General features: G+C 48.4%; 1 protein-coding gene across 1 annotated transcript in view; it reads left to right on the top strand.

Moving 5' to 3' along the window:
- LOC128846615 (rho GTPase-activating protein 39-like) overlaps positions 1-27,217 on the top strand; it is a 131,828-nt gene that overhangs the window by 92,286 nt on the left and 12,325 nt on the right. The window contains 3 exon segments of the mRNA XM_054045844.1: positions 3,435-3,966; positions 3,969-3,986; positions 8,341-8,430. Of these exon segments, the coding sequence (XP_053901819.1) occupies positions 3,435-3,966; positions 3,969-3,986; positions 8,341-8,430 (640 nt within the window).

The following is a 27,217-nucleotide window of genomic DNA, read 5'->3' as shown; positions in this document are numbered from 1 at the left end:
ACCAGTCAGGCCCACTCAAGGCCCAGCTGGAACAAAGCACTCCCAATTCACACTTTTCAAACAAACAAGCAAGCAATCAAGCACACGATCAAACTGACCAACTGTCCCAGCAGCAGACACTCAGATACTCACCAACACAGCCCCCCTAATGCAGCACTTAGCGTACCTCCTCTCGGACAGCTCCCAGGCAAACTCCCGCTGTTAGCCTCTGCTGTTCGCCGCTCCTGATAGCTTTCTTTGACTGGGTAACAAGCCTTGTGGATAGGGGAGAAGCGGTAGATGTGGTATATCTTGACTTTACTAAAGCTTTTGTTACTGTCTCACATGACCGTCTCATAAACAAATTAGGGTTAGCAACCTAGATGGAGCTAGTATAAGGTGGGTGCAAAACTGGTTGGAAAACCATTCCCATCAGTGGTTCACAGTCATGCTGGCAGGGCATAATGAATGGGGTCCCGCAGGGATCGGTTCTGAATGTGGTTCTGTTCAATATCTTCATCAATTATTTAGATAATGGCATAGAGTTTATACACTTATAACGTTTGCGGATGATACCAAGCTGGGAGGGGTTGCAAGTGCTTTGGAGGCTAGGATTAAAATTCAAAATGATCTGGACAAACTGGAGAAATGGTCTGGAGTAAATAGGATGAAATTCAATAAGGACAAATGCAAAGTATCCCATTTAGGAAGGGACAATCAGTTGCATACATACAAAATGGGAAATGACTGTCTAGGAAGGAGTACTGTGGAAAGGGATCTGGGGGTCATAGTGGGCCACAAACTAAATATGAGTAAACAGGGTAACACTGTTGCAAAAAAGTGAACATCATTCTGGGATGTATTAGCAGGAGTGTTGTAAGCAAGACACAAGAAGTAATTCTTCCGCTCTACTCTGCTCTGATTAGGCCTCAGCTGGAGTATTGTGTCCAGTTCTGGGTGCCACATTTCAGGAAAGATGTGGACAAATTGGAGAAAGTCCAGAGAAGAGCAACACAAATGATTAAAGGTTTAGAAAACATGACCTATGAAGGAAGATTGAAAAAATTGGGTTTGTTTAGTCTGGAGAAGAGAAGACTAAGAGGGAACATGATAACAGTTTTCAAGTATGTTGTTACAAGGAGGAGGAAGAAAAATTGTTTTTTTAACCTCTGAGAATAGGACAAGAAGCAATGGGCTTAACTTGCAGCAAGGGAGGTTTAGGTTGGACATTAGGAAAAACTACCTGTCAGGGTGGTTAAGCACTGGAATAAATTGCCTAAGGAGGTTGTGGAATCTCCATCATTGGAGATTTTTAAGAGCAGGTTAGACAAACACTTGTCAGGGATGGTCTAGATAATTAGTCCTGCCACGAGTGCAGGGGACTGGACTAGATGACCTCTCGAGGTCCCTTCCAGTTCTATGATTCTAAAAAGCCTCACCAGAGAGATCCTCTCCCTGTGGTACAATGCCATGATTACCACCAGGAGCGGGGCAGCAGCAGGGCATTCTGTTTGCAGGCCCGGGGCTCCACTGTTCCCTCCCATCCAGTCAGAAATAGCCCAGAATTGTCGACCTTCAGGGCATCCTGAGAGCCCCATTGTTGGGGAGAGTTAAGGAGGTGGTGCCGGGGTCAATGTGCAGCTGACTGTATGTTTAAATACAGTTACACGTGAAATGATCTTGTCTGGGTCTTGGAGTCTGCGACCCAGTGGATTATTAGAAACAAATCCAGGGTAGCTACTTGATGAAGGTTCATGAGTTCATCCTCACTGAGTCTCTGTGGAGTCTACTCAGAGGCACTGTGTGTTCGACTGAACACTGCATCTCGCACAGTCTCCTGCAGCTGCACTCCTGGGAGAGAGAACAGCCCCTTTCCGGTCCGAGGCCACGGATTAACTAACTGTGCTCTCAAGCCAAGCTAGCGCGAGCTGCCTACCCAGGCGGGGAGGCTCGCCCCCAGCTGCAGTGCAGATGCACTCTTAGGGCCGTTGGGTCCATCTCCCTGGTCTATGGTTGCAGGTTCATTTTGGATCTCTCTGGAGGTGGGGGCAGGTAGAAGGCAGTACTCTTCCTGGTCTCTCTCAGCTAGTCCTCCCTGACCTGCAGGGGAGATGAGAGCACTTGCCCCTGGGCCTCTGCCTGGGCCATTATCACGCTGCACCTCACTGTCCTCCGATAGACAGCCCAGCGTCTCCTCCCAGGGGATTCTCTTTAGATGCATCATTACGCAGCCTTGCTACCCAAATAGATGTGCGAAGACCCTGACCAGGCTCCTTGTCGCAGCCTGTCCTTCTCCACTGTAGATGTGGCCATGGTTCCCAGGAGGGAGGCTGCGGGAGCCAAGGAAAAGCACACAATAGTCCAGAAAACTGGCTAGCCTGAAATGCTGTTGGCAGTAGTCTGGGACAGCCTGAGCTGGCCTGCCGCTGCCCCGTGTATGATGCTAAGCCTGACCAGAGCCCTCCCCCCATGTGTGATAATGTGGCTTATTGCACGTAACCCAGCTGTGAGACACTGGTTGAGTTGGCATAAGCCAGCCAAAGACAGGCGGTTCCTGGAGTCTGTGTGGACAATGGGGGCCATGAAGTGGGGAACAGGCACTTTGAAAGGGCCACATGTGTGACCACATTCACTGGGGAGGAGGGCATGGGTTGCTGGGGAACATGGATGATGAGTGTGTGCTGGCTTTGGGGAGGAAGGTGTGGGGCTGTGCCCTCTCAGGGAGCCTCAGCAAGGTGGGGAGAAGCGGGGTTTGGATAGCAAGAGGTGATAGAGCATTTTGTGTAGGAGTACAACAGGTACTCGGCTTGCTGGCCGATGAAAGAAATCCACGTCTTGATAGACTGGCCTGGAGTAGAATGTGTGATGGGAATTTGGGATCACCTGGTGCAGGTGTATTCAAGATACAGCCCTCCCAAAAGCTGACTTGCTATGAACATTTCTAAGTGTTTATAATGCTTTGTTGCCAGAGCTGGGAAAATACTATGGGTGGGTTCCAGCGACAGGCCTGGAGCAGCAGGAAAGGGAGGCAGAGGCTGCAGAAGGAAAGGAACTCCTGAGCACCCTGCAGCTCTCAGCTCTGCTGGCCCCCAGATGGAGCAGAGGGTGTGAAGAGGAGAGAGGGAGATGGGAGCTGAGTGGCTGTGAGGGAGTGCCTGCTGTCTGGGTTGACACCTGGAGTCCTGGGCCAGCTTTGGGGATAAGTTCTGTTTCCCCACCCCCGCAAGGGACACAGAGTGGGAGGTGGGCTTGTCCCTAAACGTGTCCCGGGGGCTGTCAGCGGGAGCTGTTGGAGGAGTGCAGATCCCAGCAACGGACTGCATCCAAAATATGTTTTTTCTCTGCTCACAACTAGTTCCCGGAGGTTGGGTGGCTGACGCTGTTTAACTACCTCACTCGGGTAAGACACTCAGCTAAAATGCTTTTGATTGTAACTTGTCTGTTCTCCCTTGCAGCCTGGAACAATAGAGTCAGACTCCAAGCAGGAGAATAGCGTGCAGCCTGCCATCAGCATGGGGTATCAGTTTCCCTACAGCACGTTACGGAAGCCCATCTCTCAACTCAGCATGGCAGACTGGGCTTCCAAAAACCTGAACATGCACACTCAGGGCATCTTCCGCCGAAGGATCTCCATCTCCAACATGCTCTCTTGGAACAGAGGCTCCATCAAAAAGCCAATGCTCATCACCAGCAACCACACCATTAAAAAGGAAGCGTGTGAGATGTTTAAACTGGTGCAGATCTACATGGGTGACCGCCAGGCCCGCATGGACCGAAATCATGTGGCTTTGGTCACAGTTACCAAGTGCTGGAGCATACAGGGTTTACGGGATGAACTGTACATACAGCTGATCAGGCAGACTACGGACAATATGTGTTACCGAAGTCTGGCGTGGGGCTGGGAACTCATGGCCATCAGTCTGGCCTTTTTTTCCCCATCACCCAAATTTCAGTCTTACCTGGAAGGTTACATCTACCGCCATCTCGACCGGTCAATGATGAAAACAGTAAGTGCCTCACACATCACAACAGCTGTTTAATGGCACTGAAATTCACCATCACGCATTGGGCCAGCGTCGGGCCTATGCAACTCCGCTGTTACTGTGCAGTGTCTGATTATTTGGGCAGCATCAGGTATAAACACTGAGGCTATGTCTACACTATGGACCTTACATTGGCACAGCTGTACCACTGCAGTTGCGCCACTGTAAGACCTCTCGTGTAGCCCCTCTATGCTGGAGGGAGAGAGCTCTCCCGTTGGCATAATTAAACCACCCCAAATGAGTGGCGATAGCTATGTCAGCAGGAGAACATCTCCCGCCGACATAGCGCTGTCCTGACCGGCGCATTTGTCAGTGAAACTTATGTTGGGTGTGTGTGTGTGTGGGGGGGGGGGGGGGGGGGGGGGCGGGAAGTTCACACCCTGACTGACAAAAGTGCTAGTATAGACAAAGCCTTAGAGAGGGACAGACTGCTCTCCCCTATGCTGGTGTGAATCTGAAGTGACTCCACTGGACTGCAGATTTACACTGGTGTATCTGAAAGCTGAATTTGGTCCATATTTTGTGGCATACCCTCTGAATGAGGGGCTATGGGGCATGTTATAATTAACTGCATTGTGCAGGAGGACTGGCAAGAGCTGGTGGAGGTTGTAACCCTGATACTGATTAGTAAAGCTATGTTTTAGTCACAGGTATTTTTAGTAACAGTCAAGGACAGGTCACGGGCAATAAATAAAAAGTCACGGCCCCGTGACCTGTTCATGACTTTAACTAAAAATACCTGTGACTAAATCTTACCTGCTGGGAGGGGAGCGCTCCTGAGGACTGCTGCTCCTGGGGGAGGGACGGGGGCAGCGCGGGGCCCCACTGCTGCTGCTGGGGGGCCAGCCCGAGGGCCCCTGCCACTGCTGGGGGGCTGGGCTGGGGCCCCCGGCTGCTGCTCCGGCCGGGGGCCCGCCCAGGGCCCTGCCGCCGCTCCGGGTGGAGGACAGTCAGGGCCCCTGCCTGCTGCCGATGGTGGTCCAGGCAGGGGGCGGCCCGGGCCCCTGCCTGCCACCACTGGGCCCGGACCACTGCTCCAGGGCAGTGCCAGGGACCAGCTGCCTGGGGCTGCCAGAGCAGCCGCCACTGCGGCTGGCTCTGGGGCTTTCTCAGATGCTGGGATGGCCCTGGGGTTAGCCGCACCTGCCGCCGCAAAATTCACAGAGGTCATGGAAAGTCACGGAAGCTGTGACTTCCGTGACCTCCGTGAGTGATTCGCAGCCTTACTGATTAGTAATACTGGTAAGTTGTCATGCTCAAACTCCAGGGAGGTTTGCAGCCATATTGCTATCAGCAGGCAGGGATAAGGGTTGTGCCATTCCCAGGAGCTGCTGGACCTCATGAAAAAACTCGTACAGATACAGACAGACATCAACTTCTCAAACAGTCACAGGCAAATGGGTATTCCTTTAATTAGTTTCCAGTGCCAAGGTGGTTGCATTCTATGAAGAGAAGTAGGAAGCAAGTCCTTCCATCATGCAGCACAGCTGCTGTCAGGCCTTCTCCCAGTGATTCTAGCTTGTATCTGATGAAACAAATGGCTGTATGCAGTAGTGGATATTAGCGAGGTAAGGTTGGGGAGGTGATATGTTTTACTGGACCAGCGTCTATTGGTGAGAGCCAAGCTTTCAAACTACACAGAGCTCTTCCCCAGGCCTGGCAAAGGTACTCCTAGTCTCACAGCAAAATACAAGGTTTAACAGAAGTAGTTAGCACATCTTGTAAGGAGCATTCTGTCTTGGAAAAATACAAGCCACTGTAGTTGGCGTATATCAGTTCTAGACACAGTCTAATCAGGGGTTCTCTGACTTTACAGCCTTGAGAGACAAGGTGGGTGAGATAACCAGGGACCCACACGGTGACAGCTGCATTGCACACAGCCTTGAGGCCAGCCTTGACAAGACAAAGGCTTTTGTCAGCAGCCCCACGTGTGCGATAAGCAGAGCCTCACCCCACGATGCCAGGAACAGCATGCCTCCGAGCAAAGGTGCACCTCCAGTCGCTGGCCCCATCCATACCGCGGCATCTCCCACTTTCAGTGTGGGGCTCAGACAGATATAATCAGAACCCCATGCAAAATTACTAAGTGCTAACGATGAAGGTATTTATAGGCACTTCTTCAGTGCTCAAGAGCAACGCTTCTGCACAGTCATAACTACCACACATGAAGTGCTCGAATCGTTTCTCCCATGGGGTGTTCTGCTGGCAAAGAAACTGAGGCTGTGACTTGTCCAAGGCACAGGGCCTATGTCAGGCCAGCATTTGGAGTTCCTGGTTCCCAGTCCTGTCCTTTCCTCACAAGACTACACTCCTCCCAAAGGTCTCTGATTTAGATGGGTTTAGTTTTATAAGTTACAGAGCACACTTGACTGGATCAGACTGACGTGAGGAAGAGTAGAAGCTTTGAGAACAAAGTACAATAGAGTGGGCTGTTTGAGATGTAATGGAGATGCTGCCCAACCCCCCTAAAGACAGCACCCGGTGATAACTGGCTGTATGCTGAGGTTAAAGGATAGTGCTGCCGCTGGAGCCCCAAAGCCAAATCCAGAGGCACCGAGCAGCTGCTACACCCACTGGAGTCAGTGGGCCTGACTTGACTGGGCTCCTTATTCTGGCAAGTTCCCCCTGACTTAGCACTTCAGATGCCAAGCAAGGCTCTCAGGGAAGGGAACAGCTGCTGCTCGATCCCTGTAGGACTGACCTTGCATTGGGTTAGGGAAAGTTTGCATTCTGTCAAAAATATGAAGTATGCCCCACATGTGCAGTGGGCGATCCTTGGCCCAGGGCTTGTGTAGAAATTCTTCCCAGCAGAATCCCTGCGCGTGCTGCAGAAACTGGTGTTCACAGCCTTAGCTTTTGCCTATTGCCCTCTGCCATGTACACCCCCCCTGAAGAACACAGGTGCACTGTGTTGCCAACCGGTGATGTTCAGTGAGGACAAATCCCAGGATCTCAAATTTCAAGTGCACCCAAAAGTGTCCTGTGGATTTGATTCAGGTTGTAAAGGATATTCCCCCGCACTCACCTAATGCAAACATGGCTGCAGGACACTTGCTCAGACCTTCCCAACGGTTCTCCTCAAGCATTAGAATAATAGAATCATAGGAGTAGAAGGGACCTCAGGAGGTCATCTAGTCCAGTCCCCTGCACTCATGGCAGGACTAAGTATTATCTAGACCGTCCCTGATAGGTGTTTGTCTAACCTGCTCTTAAAAAGCTCCAATGATGGAGATTCCACAGTTTCCCTAAGCAATATATTCCAGTGCTTAACCACCCTGACAGTTAGGAAGCTTTTCCTAATGTCCAACCTAAACCTCCCTGGCTGCAATTTAAGCCCATTGCTTCTTGTCCTGTCCTCAGTTTTCCTTAAGAAAAACAATTTACCTTCCTCTCCTTGTAACAACCTTTTATGTACTTAAAAACTGTTATCATGTCCCCGTCAGTCTTCTCTTCTCCAGACTAAACAAACCTAATTTTTTCAGTCTTCCCTCAATACGTCATGTTTTCTAGACCTTTAATCATTTTTGTTGGAGCTTTCAGTCCCAGAGGAGAATTTTCTGGATAAGTGAGGGTAGAGAGTCTAATGGAATGGGAATTGTAACCTTAGTTCAAGCATTTGCTCTCCATAAACACCCTCCTAGATGGAGCATTGAATATTAGTGCTTCCTCCCATGGGTGTAGCAGCTCTGGGCTTCTCCTTGGCCAGAAATTCCAGGGCAGAAACAAACCAGGAGGCATTGTAAACTGGCTTGGGCAGGACTTTCTTCCTCTCATTTCCCAGACTCTGGTGCTGCAGGGACCAGTGGGATCACTAGGTCAGTCTTGCTAACCAGTGTTGGGGCAGTGTTTGGTGGGGGAGAGTGCAGCTGACCTGTAAGCAAGACAAGTTTGCGGAAGGAGATTTGACATTCTGGAGCCGCCCTCCAGTATCCTTCCTGTTCAGGAGATTCCAGTGACGATCTCTCTGAGCCCTAGCCTAGGCCTTTCAGGAATTGGTTGGTACCAGCGTCACAGACACAAGGTTCTTAGAGGCTCTTTCACTTTTAAATAGATTTTATTCTCCTCTTCCCCATCTCCCCAGCCATGGCCTCCAGCTCTCCTAGCATCCATTCCCTGACCAGTTGGGGCCAGCCTGCCCCCTCGTGCAGCACCAGAGCAGGTTGCTTTTGCTGATGTCTGTGGGCAGTTTTGGTGTCTTGCTGTCCTTTGTCCTTAGTTGTCTATGCTGGGTCACTACATGCATGCTATAAGGTGAAGAAGGCGGAGCGTGTTCAGTCTGCTTTGCGGTCACTCACTTAACCGTGCTTTGGATTTTCAGTTGCCCAGCGCATTAAGGAACTTCTGGATCTGAAAAACAAGAAGAACTCCAAATCCAGGAAAAAGAGGAAGCAAAACACCGAGGAAGAAGGTAAAGAGAGGCAGAACATGAAGACTACACGTGCATGGTCTGTCAGCCTTTGCAGTTAAACCTCAGACACAGCAGATTAGTTGCTGTGGGAGCCATTTGCTAGTAGAACCTGTACCACCGTGTTGTTCAGTCTAGGAATATGAATGTGTTCAGACTAGCCCCGCCTATTAAGGTTGCTGAACAATTCTCATTGTAAGCCTCTGTTTTCAGTTGCTTATAACTTTACCAAACGTTAACCTTTCGGTCTGAAATTTTACATGCCTGGTATCTGCCTCAGGCTGAATTTTTTGGAAAATTTCATCCAAAAAGGTTTCTCCGTTTCCAAGAAAGAGACTAGAGACCTTCCCTTTGGGTAGCTCTAGCACCACCATGCTTTGGAGCAGGGACTTGAAAGTTGCCAGGGGGTTGGCCTTTGTGCCAGGAATGTGTCTTTTGCCATCCTTGTGAAAATCCGCTCACATTTAGCTAAATTATAAGCCCTTGAAAAAAATCCCAATTCGCACATGCTCAATAGGAACTTCTTTGATTTTAATAGTGACATTCCCAGAAGCTTCTGTCGTCACTGGGCCCAGGGCTGAACAGGACTTACACTGCAATTGCAGCTCTGGGCATCTGCTGGCTGAGTGAGGGGTGGGTCCAGTCACTGGAACTGAGAGCAGGGAGTCTGCCTCTCCTGTGCTCTCAGTGACCCCTTGCTGGGCTCAGGCAGCATGGAGAAGGCAGCTGCTTGTTTCGAATGCAGAGGGGATAAGCGCTGGACCTGCAGGGGAGCAGATTGGGACAAGAAGCCTTGGGGTGGGGTGGTGAGTGGGAAACTGGGTCTGGCAGCTGAGGTGCAGAATGTGAAGGGGACTGGGCTGAGAACCAGAGGCATGGAGACTGGGCCCAGCTAGGTAAGGACAATGAGGAAAGCATTGAGAGCTGGTGAACCAGAACCCCCTAGGATTTAAATATCTGTGCCTGCTCCCAGGAAGGAGTAGAGGAGGGCCAAGACACTACTGTGCAGTGGAGGTCCTTGTACAGTTCCGGAGTTGGGAGCAGCATTGGTGAAACTCAAACTGTGCAACCAGAAATATTCCATAAATGGCAGCCTCCATTGCATGTCACTCGGAGGTGAACTGTTTATTTGCATCGTGCTAATCAGTTTGGTTCAGCATTGATTTACAGTCACCCTTGGCTAATAGGTGCTTGCTTTCCATCCTCTGGTTGGTTGCGAACTGCATTGTATGGAGGAGAGGGATTTTTCAGACACTCTGCAAATGCAGTTGGATCCAGGTATCTTTCAGGTGAGAGGGATTGTGCAGTTTCTGCTTAATCTCAGCTGGTCAGACTGGCCTGCCAACTGCAGACTAGCTAGTATCATGCTGGGGCTGACTCTGCTCTAAGTGCCCAGGGCAGATGCCCATGCTGCTCTGAGCCCTGCCTCCTGCCCCTCCCCATTCCAGAGCTTACAGTAAATATAGTGTAGGTCCCCTTCCTCGTGACCCCACAGCTGCCCGCCTTCCCTGGGGCAGTGTGTGTTGGGGGGTGGGAGGGAGCAGCCTGGGGCGTTGGAGATGTTATCAGAGCCTCAGAGTTCCACTGAGCAGCTAGAGCTCATGGATGCCCTGCGCCACCATTAGCTGCAGCTCACTTCCAGTTGCCTTGGGGAGGGAAATCTTCAGAGGAGCTCTCCTGCACACACTGTCCAGAGGGGGTGGGGGGCCATGCGGTGTTTTCCCCATACATTTGTTCAGGCTTCTCCTATGTTTCCATGTCTTGTGACAGTTGAGAAGATTGAGGTTCCCCCCTAGGGTGTCCCCTGGCCATTTCCAAGAAAGCAATCTGCTTCCAAAACTTAGTTTGTTTGGTACAACCCATCCTTTGCCAGCCACTCTGGGCTCACTATAGCTGCCTGCCTGCTGCCTGCACAATAATCCCATAATGGGAATGAATTACTCTCCTAATGAGTGTGTCTTCTGGCCTCGGCTGGCCAAGACCATGGGTAAAAAAAACCCAGGACTGTTGGTAGATAAGTGACTGCACAAGTTAAAAACCAGCCATTCCCTCCCTGCTGCTCACTGCATCCCAGGGCCAAACGCCAGTGTTGCTAACCCCAGCTATTCAGAAACCACGGTCAGGGACAAAAATAGCATGAGGTTTGAAAAGTAGGAGACTGGAGTTTTTTTTCTTGGCCCTTGTGTGGGGTGCCCTGAGAGGTCATGTTTTCCAGCCAGGCTGGATTGATTTAAATCCCCAAGTGGAAAGCCTTAATTGAAATCATCTGTTTTAACCAAAAAAAACCAACAGCAACGAGGAGTCCTTGTGGCACCTTAGAGACTAACAAATTTATTTGGGCATAAGCTTTCGTGGGCTAAAACCCACTTCATCGGATGCATCTGATAAAGTGGATTTTAGCCTACGAAAGCTTATGCCCAAATAAATTTGTTAGTCTCTAAGGTGCCACAAGGACTCCTTGTTGTTTTTGCTGATACAGACTAACACAGCTACCACTCTGAAACCTGTTTTAACCAACTTTTCCATTTGTACTTCAGTTATTTTCTAAAGAAAGGTGCATTCTCATTAGCTAATATGACCATTAAAGATGTTGATTTACACCTAAATAGTGCCTTTACACTAGATTTCGTACAGTTTTCTGTTTCCTAGCAGGGTACAGTATAACTACATACATTTATTTAAGCAATTATATAGCTTAATATTTTCAGATTTTTATTAAATGTACATTTTAGTGTGTTAGAAAATGGTGACTGATATATTGCTTATTTACTGGATAATTCACTTTTGGCTCCTGATTTGTGTCCAACTGCATTAGGATGGTGACTTCAATTTAATTAAACACACAGAACAGCATATACACTTTATTCGTATGAAACAAAATCCACCGTAAATATTTTGGATACATAACTTCTCTCATCCAGACATGTTTCACATTTACAACCAATGATTTATTACGGTTGTAGTCAGTGAATTAAACTGATTATTTCAGGTCAGCCTAGAAAGAGTTTCAAGTAAGGCCTGGTCTACACTACAAAGTGAGGGCAACCTAGCTGTGCATGTGTCTGTACTTGAATTTGTCTCCCACCGATGTTAGCACCCCATTACGATGACGCAGTAACGCCAGCTTCCCAAATGGCATTGAGCCATGGTCAATGCACTGAGGTCAATGCAGTGCGAGTGCAGACACTGCGCTATCTATGTCAACCGTAAAAGTCCTCCAGCAGCTTCCCACAATGCCTGACACTGACCGCTCAGGTTACATTGTGAACTCCACTGCCCGGGGTCACACAGGCTGGAACCCTCCCCACCCTCTGAAAACCCCACAAATATTTGAAATGCCTTTTCCTGATTTCCCATCTTGATGAGCACACCTAGCAGCTCTTCACCGTTGTGTGCAACTGCCCAGCTGACCATGCTGCTGTTATGTTCCACACATGCACTGGCCTGGAGCAGACAGGAGATATGGGATCTCTTAGGCCTGTGGGGAGAAGAGACTGTGCTGGCACAGCTACGGAGCAGTTGTAGAAATGTGGACATCTATGGGCAGATTGCTCAGGGCATGCAGGAGGAGGGATATGACAGAGACTGGCAGCAGTGCCGTGTGAAAACCAAGGAACTGCAGCAGGCATACCAGAAGGCCAGGGAAACCAACAATGAATCCAGTGCTGAACCACAGAGTTACTCAATAAAATTCTATTCTTTGGAAAATAATTCACCTTTATTAGTTCACAACATCCTCTCTGGAGTGCCTGGTGGTCCTGAAAGCAACCATTACTTGTTATTGTACATTCTGACTCAACTCCTAGGATCAGTGACAAACACAGTGTTATAAATGTACACCAAGCACCACCCAATTCCTAACTGGTCCCAAAAGAGCAGGGCCAAGTAGAACACAGTACACCACAACACGTTACTGTGACTCACTGTTCAAGTGCTCTTTCAAAAGCACTTTCAGCCGTACAGCTCCGAGTTTTTCTAATAGCCCTTGTGTCTGACTGTTCAAACTCAGCAGACAGCTGCTCCATCTCCACCCTTTCCCCCTTTGCCAAACAGATACTATGAAGGATACAGCAGGCAGATGTAACCATTGGGATGTTTTTTCCAAAGATCCAATCTTGTGATTAAACAAAGCCAGCAATCCTTCAATCTACCAAAAACATATTTGGATGCCCAGCTGCACTTGCTGAGCAGGTAGTTGAATCTTTCGTTGGTGCTGTTAAGGTGGCTGGCTTCATTAGCTAGGAGTGGAATGGGTAGGCTGGGTCCCCCAGGATCACTACTGGCATTTCAATGTCACCAGTGGTAATCCGCCAGTCGGAAAAGAGAGTACATGCTTGTAGATTACTGAACAGTCCTGTGTTTGTTACGCACCTTCCCGGACCAGCCAACTTTGATGTCAGTGAAGCGTCACTGGTGTTCGTATAACCATAGAAAAATAGTCCATTCTGTTGATACACTCTTTAGCAAAGTGGGCTGGGGCCAAAATAGGGATGTGTGTGCCATCTATCACTCCACAACAGTTCAAGAACCCCATTGCTGCAAATCCATCCACTATGTACTGCACACTGCTGAGAATCACAGTCCTGTGTAGCAGGAGATGATTAACGACCCTGTACACTTGCATGACGATGGCCCCCCACAGTGAATTTTCCAACTCCAAAATGATTTCCCACTTACTGGTAGCAATCCAGCATTGCAAGTTTCCACAGTGTGGTTGCCACTCGCTTCTTCACTGTCAGTGCGGCCCTTATTCTGGTGTCCATGTGATGGAAGGTGGGGGTGAGTTCCTGATCAAGGAATATGGCCTTTCGCATCTGAAAGTTCTGCAGCCATTGCTCATCATCCCAAACCTGCATTATGATGCAATCCCAGCAGTCAGTGCTCATTTCTTGGGCCCAGAAGCGGCACTCCACCATCTGCAGCTGCTCTGTGAACACCACCAACAATCCTGAGTTGGTTTTCATTATGTTCCACAACAAGGAGTCGGCATGTTCCCTCACTCAATTCTTCTTATGGCTCTGCAAATATTGGACGATCGTGCGTGCATGACTTGTGCTTCCAACACTCATGACAATAGTGTAGAGCTGTGCAGGTTCCATGATGTTATCAGCGATGGCGGACAGCAAGGAAGGTCATGTGGGTTCGTGGGATTTTTAAAGAAGGCATGAAAATTTTGGGATATGGATGACATTATGCGATGGAGACAGCTGCATCCTGGGAACTTGATCCCTTTCTCCAAGTCACCCCTGCATGACTTGTTCCTGCCCCGCCATGAATTGGCAGATCTTCCCAAGACAGCGCTCTGGACGGTGATGAGCTGCATGCTGGGATACGTACCCATGGTGCACCACATTGTGCATCGATACAAGCACTCCTGGTGAGCACACGCAAGGAGCCAAGTATGTACACACACAAGTGATATACTCACTGTGGCAGCTTGATGCTGACATAACTTGTGGTAGCCCAAGTTTGTAGTGGAGACGTGGCCTAGGTGAAAGTGACAGCAGCTTATGTTCCTACTTATCTAAGTGTCTTGAAAATGAGACAACAGTCTCCTAAGTTTCTTAAGCTGTCCTTCAGACTTTGAAAACTAGTAGATCTCACCCCTCCCTCTTCATTTTTATTCATAGACTGGACGAGCAAGACCAGTTTTCCTACTTTTTCAACTCCCAGGCAATTTCTCAACTTTGAATTAGTCCAAATGAAGAAAATATTATTTCTAATCAGCACCAGAGGCTGCACTCTGAAAAATGTTGTCCCTTCTTCCCACAGTCTCCTGCTTTGACACCAGTGTTGCTCCTTTCTGGTCACTCATTCTGCTCCTTCTACCTTGTTAATTCTACCGTTACCCTACCCCCAGCAAAACAAGAGAACTACATGCTTCTTGCGCAGTAGTAAATATGATTAGAGACAGAGGAGGTGGCCATCGAGAAATGAATGGGTTTCTGTGTGTTTGTCTCTCTGTCTGTGTATAAGGAGACAGGGTAAGTTCACTTACTTCAAGTACCCAGAACCATCCAGAAGCAAGAGCTTGCAATTACTCGGTAGATCAGTGTTTTCCATGAGCTGGAGAGTAAGTTTCCATAGTGGGTGGAGTCAGAAATAGTCATAATCCAAGAACTGAGCCAATCAGAGCTCAGGGAGAGAGAAGCTGTAAAACAGGAGCGTGAGACCCCCCCCCAGGTGGGCTCCGTGGATGATCCTGGTGAAGTACATGATGGTGCCTCCTGGAGTCAGAGGCTGAGTCCCACCACCTGTGATGACTTTGCACAGCCCCGGGTCCCCCACAGGATCAAGCCCTTAGTACAGCACGTGACCTATTGTGCCATATTTATAAACCTTGAGCTCAAAAGTTCAATGTTTTTCCCTTGATTCTTTCTTTATATAGAAAAGTAGCCTTTAATTCAATTTTTAATTAGAGGCTCATGGATTCAGCATGTATTATTAAATTGTCCTAGAGATTATAATAAGTTTAGACTTTAACATATTTTGTATTAGATTGAGATTTCATTTTAAACAGGTTTATTTTTTAAAAGAACAAATTATTATAATTTGAACAACAAAATCAAAAAAATCTGATTTCAATAAAAAATAGGTTTGTTTTTTTGTCAAAAATTCATTGATTTTTATCTGCCCTGTTTCCCGCTTTTCTCCACAGTGATGAGATCTGGAAGTATGGTGGTGTTTGAACGCAAGCAGAGAGTTCCTTATGCTCACATGATTCTAGAGAGTGGAGGATATAATTACTGAGAGATTCACATGGAGATTTCCAAAGTTGGCAACACTTAGGCGCTTCCCTGGGTGTATATTGCAGTGAGACTGCATCTTCAGTGGGCACCTTTGTGTATACTCAGGAATGTGGCTTTGGAGTAGGGATGTCACAGGGGGACTGGCCCCTTTCAGAGGGAGCGTGAGCATATGTCTGATTCCCTGCTGCCCACCTGGGCCTTATAGAGGGTAAGACAGCAGCAGCGGAAGGACTGCTACCCATGGACCTGATGTGGAAAAAACATAAGAGGGTTTTGTTGCATAATATTTCTTGCCGGCTTAGTAGAATTTAAATTCTTTGCCAATTCCCTTTTTATTTCTTTTACTCGTGTGGTAAGTTTCTCCTGGGAGTCCTTGAGATTCCTCATTTGAGATTCACAGTGCCATTTTTCTGCTTCTTCGTACCAATTAAAATATGAATCGAACTGGCTTTGTGCGGATCCCATTCTTTAAAAAGCTTACAAGTGAAAGGACTGCAATTTGCATACAAACAAACATACAATACTCAGGTGTGCCCTTTTGGTGGGACGGTGATTCCTTTTGTCTCACCGGCTCCCATTTTAATAGATCACTTTCACTCAGGTCTTTTAGACAGGGAAGGCTTATTGTAGGGCGTCCACAACTGTCTACACCCCCCTTCAGCAAAGAGCGTCGGCTGGTCTCAGAGAGAATGGCGCTGCTTACTCTGTTGCTCGTGGTGGGGCGTTTGGACCCGTCAGTGGCTCATGCACTGCCCTTAGGCTGGAAGGGGAATCAGAGGAAAGAGGTTGAGGAAATCAGACCGCCCGAGGGCGGGGAGGATAGGGTCACACAAACCTAGACCCAGGCAATCCCCTCGGCAGTCAAGCCGGCAGAGCGAGGCTACTTCGGTCAGGGCCCTTCTGTTTCGGCCCTTCTAGGTGGGGTCACAGGGCTTGCTTTAGAGCCAACAAGCTTCGCAGAGAGCTCTGGGCATCTTCCTGTGACCCTTATAACAGATCACTCTCACACCAACACACACACACACTGGCACACAGTAATAGAGTCAGAGGCCTATCTAGCCACACACTTGGCTCTTCCCGGGGTACAGCACAGAACAGATCAGAAGGGCGTCAGGCATGTCTGGCAGCAAAAAGTCCGAATAGAATGTGCAACTCACCCGAACCCAGAGCCTATGGGTGGTGCTCCACCAGAAATCCTAAATAGAGATTTCAAAAGGTCTCTTACCTTTCCGATGGGCCCGGGGTCTAGTGGGGAACAGCTCGTGCTCCTCCGGTGTTCGGGGTCACTGTCTATCCGAGTCACGGCACCAATTGATGTGGAAAAAATCGATCCACGTGTTGTGTTTTCAATCAGATCAGCCTGAGGCCCTTTGTTGATTACAAGTGCAGGGGGTGACAGCTATTGGAGCTGCCCCCCCCCCGAGTCCAGGAACACACAAGCTTTTTAAAGCTTAAAACCACAGATAAATCACACATACTTCCATATTAATTACCTTATTTGGAATACGTAGCAAAATTAATACAGGTCAAAAGCAAAAAGAACAATCACCCTTCTTGTTATTCACAGCCTGGTTCGTTTGCGGTTTGACTTTTCTAACAGCGCTATTGCGGTTATATATTTCCTAAGCTTGGGCTATTACAAATTGTTCTGTTTGGGGATTTTTTTCCACTCTGACTCCTTCTGCTCCTTGTACACAGAAACAAGCAGGATCTTAGTTCAAGGGCTGTAAGCAAGCTTGACCAAACTCAGGGCCTTGACTAAAGTTTAAGGCCTGCTAAATTTTCCCTCACAGACCTCTCTCCGCCCAGGGAGGTAAGGGACAGAATTACGAGAGCTGCTGGAAGGGTTCCTGAAGGAAGCAGCTGGGAGCTCAGAAACACAGGCCCCAGAAGGAGATCTGTACAATCTGCTGAACTGAGGGCAGAGACTGCAGGCCAAGGGACTTTATTTCAAGTTTATCTTGACTTAATAAAGTAGGACCCCAGCAGAGGAATTTCTTCTTATACCTTTGGACTATATGGGCTTTGTAAGGGACATTGAGAGAAGGGAAACTGAAGCACGGGGCTGCAGAGTCACACGTAGCCAGCAGGGGAGTCTACAGGGCAGGTACATCCTTTTACAAGGGGTCAGGAGTGCTTTGCAGATAGGCAGAGGCATGTTAGAGGCACCTGATATTTTCCCTTTCTTCTTTAAAAGGAAACAAAGTAAATGAGAAATCAGTGCACCACTGCAGGGTTTGGAAAAGGAGTAACTTAAACTTTTTGTAAAATTCCAAGAGAGGAGAGTTGCTTGGCTCTGTTAGAGAAACATAATTAGCATTGTATCTCTGCTGTTGATTTTTTCATTAGCTACAAATGAGACACATTGAAGTACACCACCAAACAGTGGTGTAATTGGAAACACAGTCAGAGATCTCAGGCCTTGTCCATGCCGGGATTTTTGCACTAGTACAAGTCTCTTTTTACACTAGTGCTTTCTATCAATGTATAGGCAGGCCCTTCCTTGGAAGGAAAAAGCCGTTGTTAAGTCTCTCATACAAAAGGCATTCTAACAATGCTAGATTGCAAACTGACATCCTTAAGATCTAATCCCAGATTTTACAGAGAAACACCTGAGCACCATCCGGCTGCCATGTTAGCACAGATGTTCTCCATGTCATAGTTCTAAGTCCACAGCACTCACTGCATTTTTGTTGTCATTTTGTTGTCAAGTTTTCATGCCACGTCTGAGAAGATCTGTTCCTTCTCTCCTCTGGATGTTAGCTGGGTGTAAAAGGGCAGCTTCTTTAATGGGAGGGGGTGTTTCCTTCTTTTGGCTTGTGTTGTTGGGTTGGCATGAGGGAAATAGGAAAAAAGGGCTTTTCTCTCACTTCCAGGACCACTAGCACTATTCTGTTTTTAAAATAGCCATTGCTAGTGTGATGCTTAGGGGTGGATTTACCTGGATTTCATACAGGCTCAGAATGTGCTCATGCAGTGGAAGAAGGTTTATCTTTAAGTTTAGCCCTTGAAAGTTTTGTGGCTCCAAGTCTGGAGGGAGGCTATTCAGTCCCATGTCAGAGTTATCAGGGAGCCCAGTTCACCTTAAGCTGTCTGTGATTTGATTTGTCATGCGTTCAGATCCAGCAGCAACTGACTTACTCCCTTTACATACTGACTGCACTGAATAAGCTGGGCTTTCATACAGTTTTGCTTTCCAGCATTTTGAAGCTAGCATCAGAGTTTCACCATCAGATCCACTTGTTGCTTTCTGTTAGAGAGTCTCTTCCCCAGCTCACCCTGTGAAGTCTGCCTCCCATTCTGTTGTTTTCTGCATGGCCCTGCTAGACTTCTCTGAATCGGATGGAGCAGTGGATACTGCATGGTTGTCAGCAAGAGGACACAGGAGCCTGGGGGCTCTATGAAAGCAGGGTAGCTCCATTTTGGTTTTGCTTCTGTGTTTATCCAGGGTCTGGAGCTCTCTGTGTCAAGGACAGGCTGATTTGAAAAACCAAAGAGAATCACAGACGTATGTAAAAGGGGCTTTTCAGTGGACATCTTCTCTAGTAAGTTTGTCTGTGTTCCTACACCAGTCCAGTCAGTGTATTTCAGTAGCAGAAAGCTTGCCATCTCCCTAAGCTCCTACATGCTCTGAATTCCTTGTTTTGCTGACAGCGTGAATGATGACACAGAGTCTGGAAGCTACATTCCATTGAAATCCCTGAGTTTAGACTCTTTTGTTTATAGTAGTGGTGATGTCACTGTCACAAGTCTGCTGTTCAGATTCCTCAAGATCTCAGTAGAGGAGGGGTGGCTTAAATCCCACTGGTAGTTACGTTCCACTGGTAATTACAGCCTCTTCTGGAATATCAGTTTTTTAACAAATCATTCAGGGTGAAAACTTACCAGGTCATCAAGTTCATCCTCATCTGGATACCCAACAGCCAAAAGGCCCAGCAGTAATACAAACTTGCACATGTCTTATCTGTTTTATGTGGGAAGGATTTTTTCTTCCTCAGCGGACTAGGAGTTCTTTAGTGTTATTTTTAAAACTGTTCTGTGAATTATTGTCTCATGTATTCTAGTTGTGTACTGTCGTGTAGAACAATTAAGAGCCACATATATAGAGCTGCTGCTCATAGCTCCATAGTTAAGAGTGTTTATGTGAAGCAGGAACTTGGTTTCTTGTGTTTATAAGAAATTCAGAGTATTTGCTCTGCAGTCTCACCCCACTTACTGAAGGGGCTGAGATTGGCAAGTTTTAAGGGAATCAGATGGCAGATAAGGTGAGAAGCATGTTTGTGGTTCTGTTGTTGAGATGCTGTGCTGGGTTTGTAACACTTCTTCAGGCACTAGTTGTATATTAACAAAGCTTAGAAGCCTCAAACTTACCCTATGTTTGTTGTCAGTATGCATGGCAGGAGGTCAGGAAAAGCTAGGGTAAAGAAGGAAGGACCGAGAGAGGTATAGTCTCAAAAAGACAGTGTTTGTTAAATCATCCGTGCAATCTAGAGTAACAGAGTGACCAGTGCCCAAGCTGTACAGTGATCAAAACCCCAAGAGTTTCTCAGTGTAATATGCAAATAGGTAAGCACCTCCAAGTCCATGTATGCATTCACCACAGATCTCACCTCCCACAGCATTGTCAGTTCAACATCCCTCTCCTTCCAACTACCTCAGACATTATAGAGACCCTGGACTCCTTTCCTTTCCCAACATGCCTTGCCAAAAGGAGATTGACAGCCAGACTTCCCTTTCCTCGTATAGACTACTAAGGCAAGCCTGCTTGGCCCCCTGTCCTGAGTCCACCCTCAAGGATACAATTGCCTAGGGTTTGCTTCCTGTTTTTACTTCTCCCTGAAATCTGACTACGCCAGATTGTTAGCCCTGGGGGAAAAGGAGCTTTGACCCAAACGTATCAGAACTCCAGCCCCAAGGTTCTGACAATCAAAGGAGTAGAACAGATCAAACATTGGCTTGATTTGTCATGCAAGGGTCTTGCTTATCCCCCGGGGCAGCTTGCTGTCCATGGAGGCCTCATCCTAATAATTTGAAATTGGATTAAGCCCTGAAGCAAGAAGCTTAATCTCTCCTCCAGAAGTTTTGTTAGCAGTATCCATTAACTTTGGATATTCTTATTAACTGTGTAAATGTCCCTCCCTTCTTTGAATCTTACTAATTCCTTAGCCTCAAAGACATGCTGTGCCAATGAGTTCCATCGTCAAATTACAGATTGGGAGAAAGGGTATTTCTTATAGGCAGTTTTGAATTGGCTACCTCTTCATTTCATTGAATGAAATAGTTCTCGTCTTATGAGCCAAGTCACAATCTACCGTCTCCTATTTTATGCACTGGACGCCACTACACGTGAGGTGGATACATTGTAACAACATACGTGCAATATGGCTCAATTAGCGTCACTGGGGGACCTTAGCTCTCGTATACTTAAATGCTCAAATCTAACGCTGCATTAACAGAGCTTGTGCATTTAATTCGTTTTTTGCTTCCAAATTTCCTTGGGGATGAAAATTCTGAGATAGCTACCTCCTCCCGTGTGGCTCGAGGAAGAAGGCAAGAGACTGGGCTAGGAGTCCATTTCTCATTGTCTTTCCCAGGCCGTGTGCTTACAGTGTTTCATTTCCAGCTGCTGTATTCAAACCACAGAACCCAGCCAGGAGGACATTTTTCTTTCAGCCTTGTGCTCGAGAATTTAGTTTGGCTGCTGGATGAACATGTCTGTGCGGGCATGCGGGAGAGAGTGATTGCATGTTTCTCTCGGCCTCTGTGAAGTGTCTGTCTATTTATTATATTTTTGGCAAGGCTGCCCTCTATTTAATTCACAGCCAGAGAGGTTTCAGTCGCTCTAAGAGGCACAGGTTCACAGAGCTCAGAAATTGTGACGGGGTCACCTAAATTATACGATGAGTGAAAGCTGTTCTTTAATACAGTGTGTTTGATTTTAAAAACCCAAGTGTCTTGAGCTCTGAAGCAAGCTTTGGACATGGCAGGGAATCAAATGGGTAGATCTATACACACCTTTAAAGTAAACAATTAGGGTCTGGCTTGAAATGAAACAAAAGGCCAACAGTTTTGGATCAGTAATCAGTGTTCAGTCAGTGCAGATCTCTCTCTCTCTCTGTTGTGCTGGGGATTAGCTTTGTGAAAACTGCCTGCACTATGCAGCCTCTTTACCCTCCGTGCTAGCTGATCGTAGGGCAAATTAAACAGCCGTTTCCTGGGAGGGGGGTGTCTCAGTTTCTTGTTAAAGCTCCTAAGGAGCCGAGCTGTGCTGTGACAATATTTCCTTACGGTAGAATCTCAGAGTTAGGAACACCAGAGTTACGAACTGACAGGGCAACCACACACCTCATTTGGAACTGAACGTAATCAGGCAGCAGCAGAGACAAAAAAATACAGTAGAGTACTGTTTTAAATGTAAACTACAAAAAAAATAAAGGAAAGTTTTTATAAAAAAAAAGATTTGACAAGGAAAAGACACGGTTTCTGTATTTGTTTCGTTTAAATTAAGACGGTTAAAAGCAGCATTTTTCTTCCACATAGTAAAATTCAAAGCTGTATTAAGTCAATGTTCAGTTGTAAACTTTTGAAAGAACAACCATAATGTTTTGTTCAGAGTTATGAAAAACCTCCAGTCCTGAGGTCTTCGTAGCTCTGGGGTTCTACTGTATTTCATCGAGCCTATGCTAGTCTGATGTGAGCTGCATTCTGCACCCTTGCATCTCCCACACATGGGGATGGTTTTCTCTAGCGTTTGGCTAAGAGAAGAGAAGGGAGCTGCTCCCCCTTGAATTCACTGGCCTTTCCTCTCCCCTTTTGGAGTTGTGCATTATGCCACATGGACCCCAGAACCTTAGGCAGGGGTTGAGAACATCAGCATGTACCCTGAGTGCATGACAGCGCCACCTCTCTCCCCAGTCAGACAGACAGTGATTGCTGTCCATGTTGGGGGAATGCTGGATGGACAGGAATCCATCACCTTGCCCCATCACAATAAAAGTACCTGCATCCATCCTAGCTTGGGGAGTTTAGGGTCTTTGCAGATTCATCAGCTTTGGTACTCCAGGGAGGCCAGACTCCAACTAAGGCATTAGAGTTCTGATTCAATTAGTATAGCAGAGGTGCGAATCAGGGTATGTCTATGCAGCCAGTGGCAGCGGGTCCCTGAGCCTGGGTCGACAGACTTGGGCTTGCACTACTACCCTGACAACAGCTGTGTAGACAGTGCTTTTAAGTTGTGGCTCAGGCTCTGAAGCCAACCCTCTGTGTAGGCTTCACATCCTGAATTCCAGCCTGAGTCCAGCATCTACACAGCTATTGCTAGCTCAGTAGCACAAGCCCAAGTCTGTTGACCCAGGCTACAGGCTCGCAGGAGAGCGCTAAAACCAGCAAGGTAGACGTTACAGCTTAGGATGCAACCCGCCCTCCTACCTATGTGTCTGGGTCCCACCTGAGCTGGCCGCTGGGCAGCAGCTTGTTGGAGGGTCTGGGACTAGAGCTGGGTGAAATTTCGGGGGCGATTAGAAATTTCACTGAAAAGCACATTTTCAGGGCTCCAAAACCATTCAAGAATGTTGGTTGAAGTCAACAAATGGTTTTGTCCAAAAAGTCTAATTTTTTTTTTTTATTTGAAATATTTAATTTTCACTTTTCATTTCAATACAACAGTTTGTTTTCAGATTTGGCCATTTTAAGAAAACTCATAAAGGTGAGAAACCCCAAAGATGGCTTTTTAAAAAACTTTTTAAAAAATGGTTTTGAGTCAGCCGAAATGGTTTGGTGAATTCTACATGATTTTTTTAAGTTTTTTGACTGAATGAAAATTTTTGAAAAAATTGGTTTTGTTTCCAGTTGAGCCAGATTGGGGTGTTGGGGGGGGGGGGAGGTTTGTTTATCCCCAACACTGAAAAATCCATCATTCACTCAGCTCTACCTGAGATTCATTATGACCTTTCCATTGCTTATAATGGTGGGTCTGCTTGAGGGATCCCCTTTCTTCTGACCCATCATGGCAGCTGAGATCAGTGTGCCGGGAACTGCTGGCAGTTCTGAGATATCCTGCTGACGTCCCTTTCTTGAGAATCTACAGTCCCTTCTTCCTCTTCGAATGCTGTCTCTATATGTGTTCCACATGGGTTTGCACATGAGCACCATGCGCCTGTGTCCGGAAGTATTTCTTAGCAGTGTCCATTGACCCGCACGTGCATAGTGTGTCTCTTTGCACTCCCAGCCGAGGGCATAATCGGTAGTGCGAGTCAACACTTCTCCAGTTCCCTCTGACTGCCACATGGCCTGAGTCAGAACCTCCTGTTCCTTTGCGCTCCGAACTTTCTAAGAGAGTGACTCATTTTTGCTTTGTCATAAATAGTTTTATATAGTTTCTCTAGTTTCGTTAGCTAGGGTAGTTTTCTTTCCTTGTTCAGGGACGATCTCCCCGCTCCGGGGACAATGCCCCAGATTCCAGGCTTCAAAATGGTGTTTCCTACCCGTGCTCCTTCTCTGTGAGTGACAAGCATCAACAATATCTCTACTGCCTTGGCGAAGCACACGTCGCGGCTCGCTGCTGCATTTGCAAGTCCTTCCTGGCCCGCACCCAGGAAGCATATGAACTCCACCTCTGTAAATACCTGATGGAGGAAGCCATGAGACCAAGGATGTACTCAGATCCAGGCCCAGGAGACCCAACCTGTACAGCAGCCATAACTGGCAGTGGGAGCCCCTCTGCGCACCGTGCAGGGCCCAGAACTGGCAGTACTAAAGAGCAAGGCCAAGTCCTGGATGAGAGTAAAAAACACTCTGCCAGGCACAAGAGCAGATCCCCGCCCCAGACTGCTCCCTGCACGTTTCCTCCCCGAGCCGTGCCAAGTCAGGGGAGATGTCACATGGGGATGCAGCTGGACTGGGCCCAAGATTCCACATGTGAAGGGTAAGGCCAGACACAAACTGGGTCCGACAGTACTAATGGCAACCTTGGCACCCAGGCATTCGGAATGCTCATCGGCACATGTGCTGACTGTTCCACCAGTGCTCATGCGCCTACCAGACAGGCTGGCTCCACAGACACCATCATCCTCACCCCTCTGGCATCTCCACAGGCACACTGCGCACCTCTGGATGCTCGGAGCCATTTCTGTGGACAGAAGAGTTGATCCTTCCCTACCCACAATTTCTCCTTCTGTCCGGCTCATCCACAACATCCCAACTCCAGAGGACAAATCTTTTCTACTGCTGCCGCAGAAGCCTGTTCCTGTGCCACACCACAGCCCTCCGGTATTGACGGTCCCCCCCACACACCTTCCCAGAACCATCTTTGGAGTCCAAGGAGTTCTTGGAGCCGGAATCTTCCTTCTCCCCAACATCACACTGGAGTCTGGATGTATGGCCTAGACTGCCCTACCCTCCAGCATACGACCTGAAAACGGAGGCCTGATACCGCTTCCTGTGGGGCCCACCACATCCAAGGGACGCTTCCTTTTGGCCATACTGGGGACCCTGGGATGCCTACCACAGATGCCAGGCACCATCTCAGGCATCCTACTGGCCCTCCTCCACTCACCCACCAGCGCTGTCGGTGCATAAAGAGGAGGGAGACATCGAACTGTTTCCGCCGGCTCCTCTGGTCCCTGCTGGAGTATCCTCCTCACCGGATGAGGTGACCATCCCTCTCCTGCTCTCTCTGCTGGACGACCATTGCTAATACCAGGACTTGATCCAGAGGGTAGTGGCAGACCTGGACATCCCATTGGAGTAGGTTCAGGACCCACACCATCAACTCCTGGATATACTCCAAAACCAGGAGCCTTCTCGAGTAGCCCTACCTATCCATGAGGCCATCCTCCAACCGGTGCGAGCACTGTGGTATGCCCCTGCCCCCTGTCTCCCCATACTTAAGTTGTCAGAGAGGAGACATTTTGTGCTTGCTAAAGGGGCTGATTTTTTACCCATCCAAACCCCAGCTCCCTGGTTGTTCACATGGCCATCATGGTCCGCCACTCCCTCCTTGGACATATGGCAGCCTGCACCTAGGTGACACTACACACACATTTCCATCTACGTTGTCTTCACCGTTCCCTGGGCCATGGTGTCCTCCCTCTCATGGTGGTCCAGTCCTTCCAAGATCATGATTGGCACCCCCTTCGCCACTCCCACACCACAGGCCACTATCATGACGCGCCCCTCCGTTGGGGGTTGGGGAGCCCACTTAGACCACCACGCAGCTCCAAGGGTGTGGATGCCAGAGGAAGACAGTATGCACATAAATGTGCTAGAACTGCAGGCAGTCCATTTAGCTTGCCAGGCCTTCCTCATGCTCATTCAGACCCTCCGCGATCAGTAGCTTTCTGACAACATCGCGGCAGTGGTGTACCTCAACAAGCAGGGAGGCGCCAAGTCTCCTTCCCTCTGCACTGAGTCAGTCCAGCTTTAGAACGGGTGCATCCAGAACCACATGACACTTCAAGCCGTGTAGATACCGGGCACCCAGAATTCCCTGGCCAACGCACTCAGTGGGACTCTCTAGCTCAATCAGGAGTGGGAGTTACACAATGCCACGCTCTGGCACCTCTTCGCAACATAGGGCACCCTCCATTGGGAGCTCTTTGCTATTCCCAAAAACCGAAAGCTGCCCCACTATTGTTCCAGGGGAGCAATAGGGAAGGGAGCGATAGGGAAGGGCTCTCAGGGTGATGCTTTCCTCCTCCCCTCCTCTGCTACGCCTTTACCCCTATTCTCCACCTGCCATGGGTGCTACGCAAGATTTGCCGGGACAGTGCCACCAGCCTACTCATAGCCCTGTTCTGGCCCTGTCAGTTCTGGTTCATGGACCTCCTTAGACTTTCTGCCTGCACACTGCTCTGCCTCTGCACACTCCCAGATCTCCTCACATGAGATCGGGGGAGGCTCTGTCAACCCAGTCTGGACCCTCTTCACCTCACAGCCTGATGTTTGGATGGGCGTCAAAGATCTACCCTGGTGCGAGAAATCCATACCCAAAGCAGGAGATAATCCATCAGAGCCTGCTACCGAGCTAAATGGAAACGTTTCACAGTATGGGCTCACCGCCACCACCGCTCACTGAGCATGGTGTCTAGTCCAGTCGTCCTTGACCACCTCCTCACCCTCAAATTGTTGAACCTAGCCCTCAGTTTTGTACTGGTGCACCTGGTAGCACTCAATGTCTTTCTCCCTCCTGTGGACAGCACCGCAGTGTTTTCGCACTCCACCACCGTCCACTTCATGAAGGGTTTATGTTTATGCAACATCTTTCCACCAGTACTCAAGCCCACACCCCGCTTAATCTCGTTCTCTCCGCCCTCACGAAACCGCCCTCTGAGCCGCTGGCAGCATGCTCCCTCTCCCACCTCTCGACGAAAGTGACATTCTTGGTAGCCATTACCTCAGCCAGACAGGTCAGTGACCTAGCAGCCATGATGGCAGATCCTCCCTACGTGATATTCCACAAGGACAAGGGGTCCTTACAGCTGCACCCTAAATTCCTTCCAAAAGTAGTGTCGGAGTTCCACCTCAATCAGTGCATCCACCTGCCAGTTTTCCATCCCAAACCACATGCCTCCCCTGCTGACAGGACCTTGCACTCCCTCAACATCCGCCGTGCACTACCATTCTACCTACACAGGACTCGACACATCGATGAAGCTATATGCGGCCATCTCCGAACGGTCCAAGGGTCAAGCCATCTTGTCCCAACAAATCTCCAAATGGGTCTCAGGTGTGTCTGCAAATGCTACAACCAATCAAAAGTAGCCTCACTTGATAAAGTCACGGTGCACTCTGTGTGAGTGCCAGCCACCAGGTCGGCCTCACTGGCAGACGTGCCTTGGGAAGACATCTGTCGCGCGGCTATGTGGCACTCAGTCCACACAGTTCGTGACACATTATGCCATCGCACAAACGGTAGCTACAGATGCTGCCGTGGGCCAGGCCGTACAGCAGATTGCACTTACATTGGCATTGTTGCACCCACCTCCGTGCTGATCACTGCTTGTGAGTCACCCACTCGTGGAATACACGTAGAGATCAGCACT

Source organism: Malaclemys terrapin, chromosome 12 (assembly GCF_027887155.1).
Source record: "Malaclemys terrapin pileata isolate rMalTer1 chromosome 12, rMalTer1.hap1, whole genome shotgun sequence".
In the NCBI taxonomy this organism is placed as follows: Eukaryota; Metazoa; Chordata; order Testudines; family Emydidae; genus Malaclemys; species Malaclemys terrapin.
Note: the sequence above shows the minus strand (reverse complement) of the source record. Positions and strands in the feature narration are given on the sequence as shown.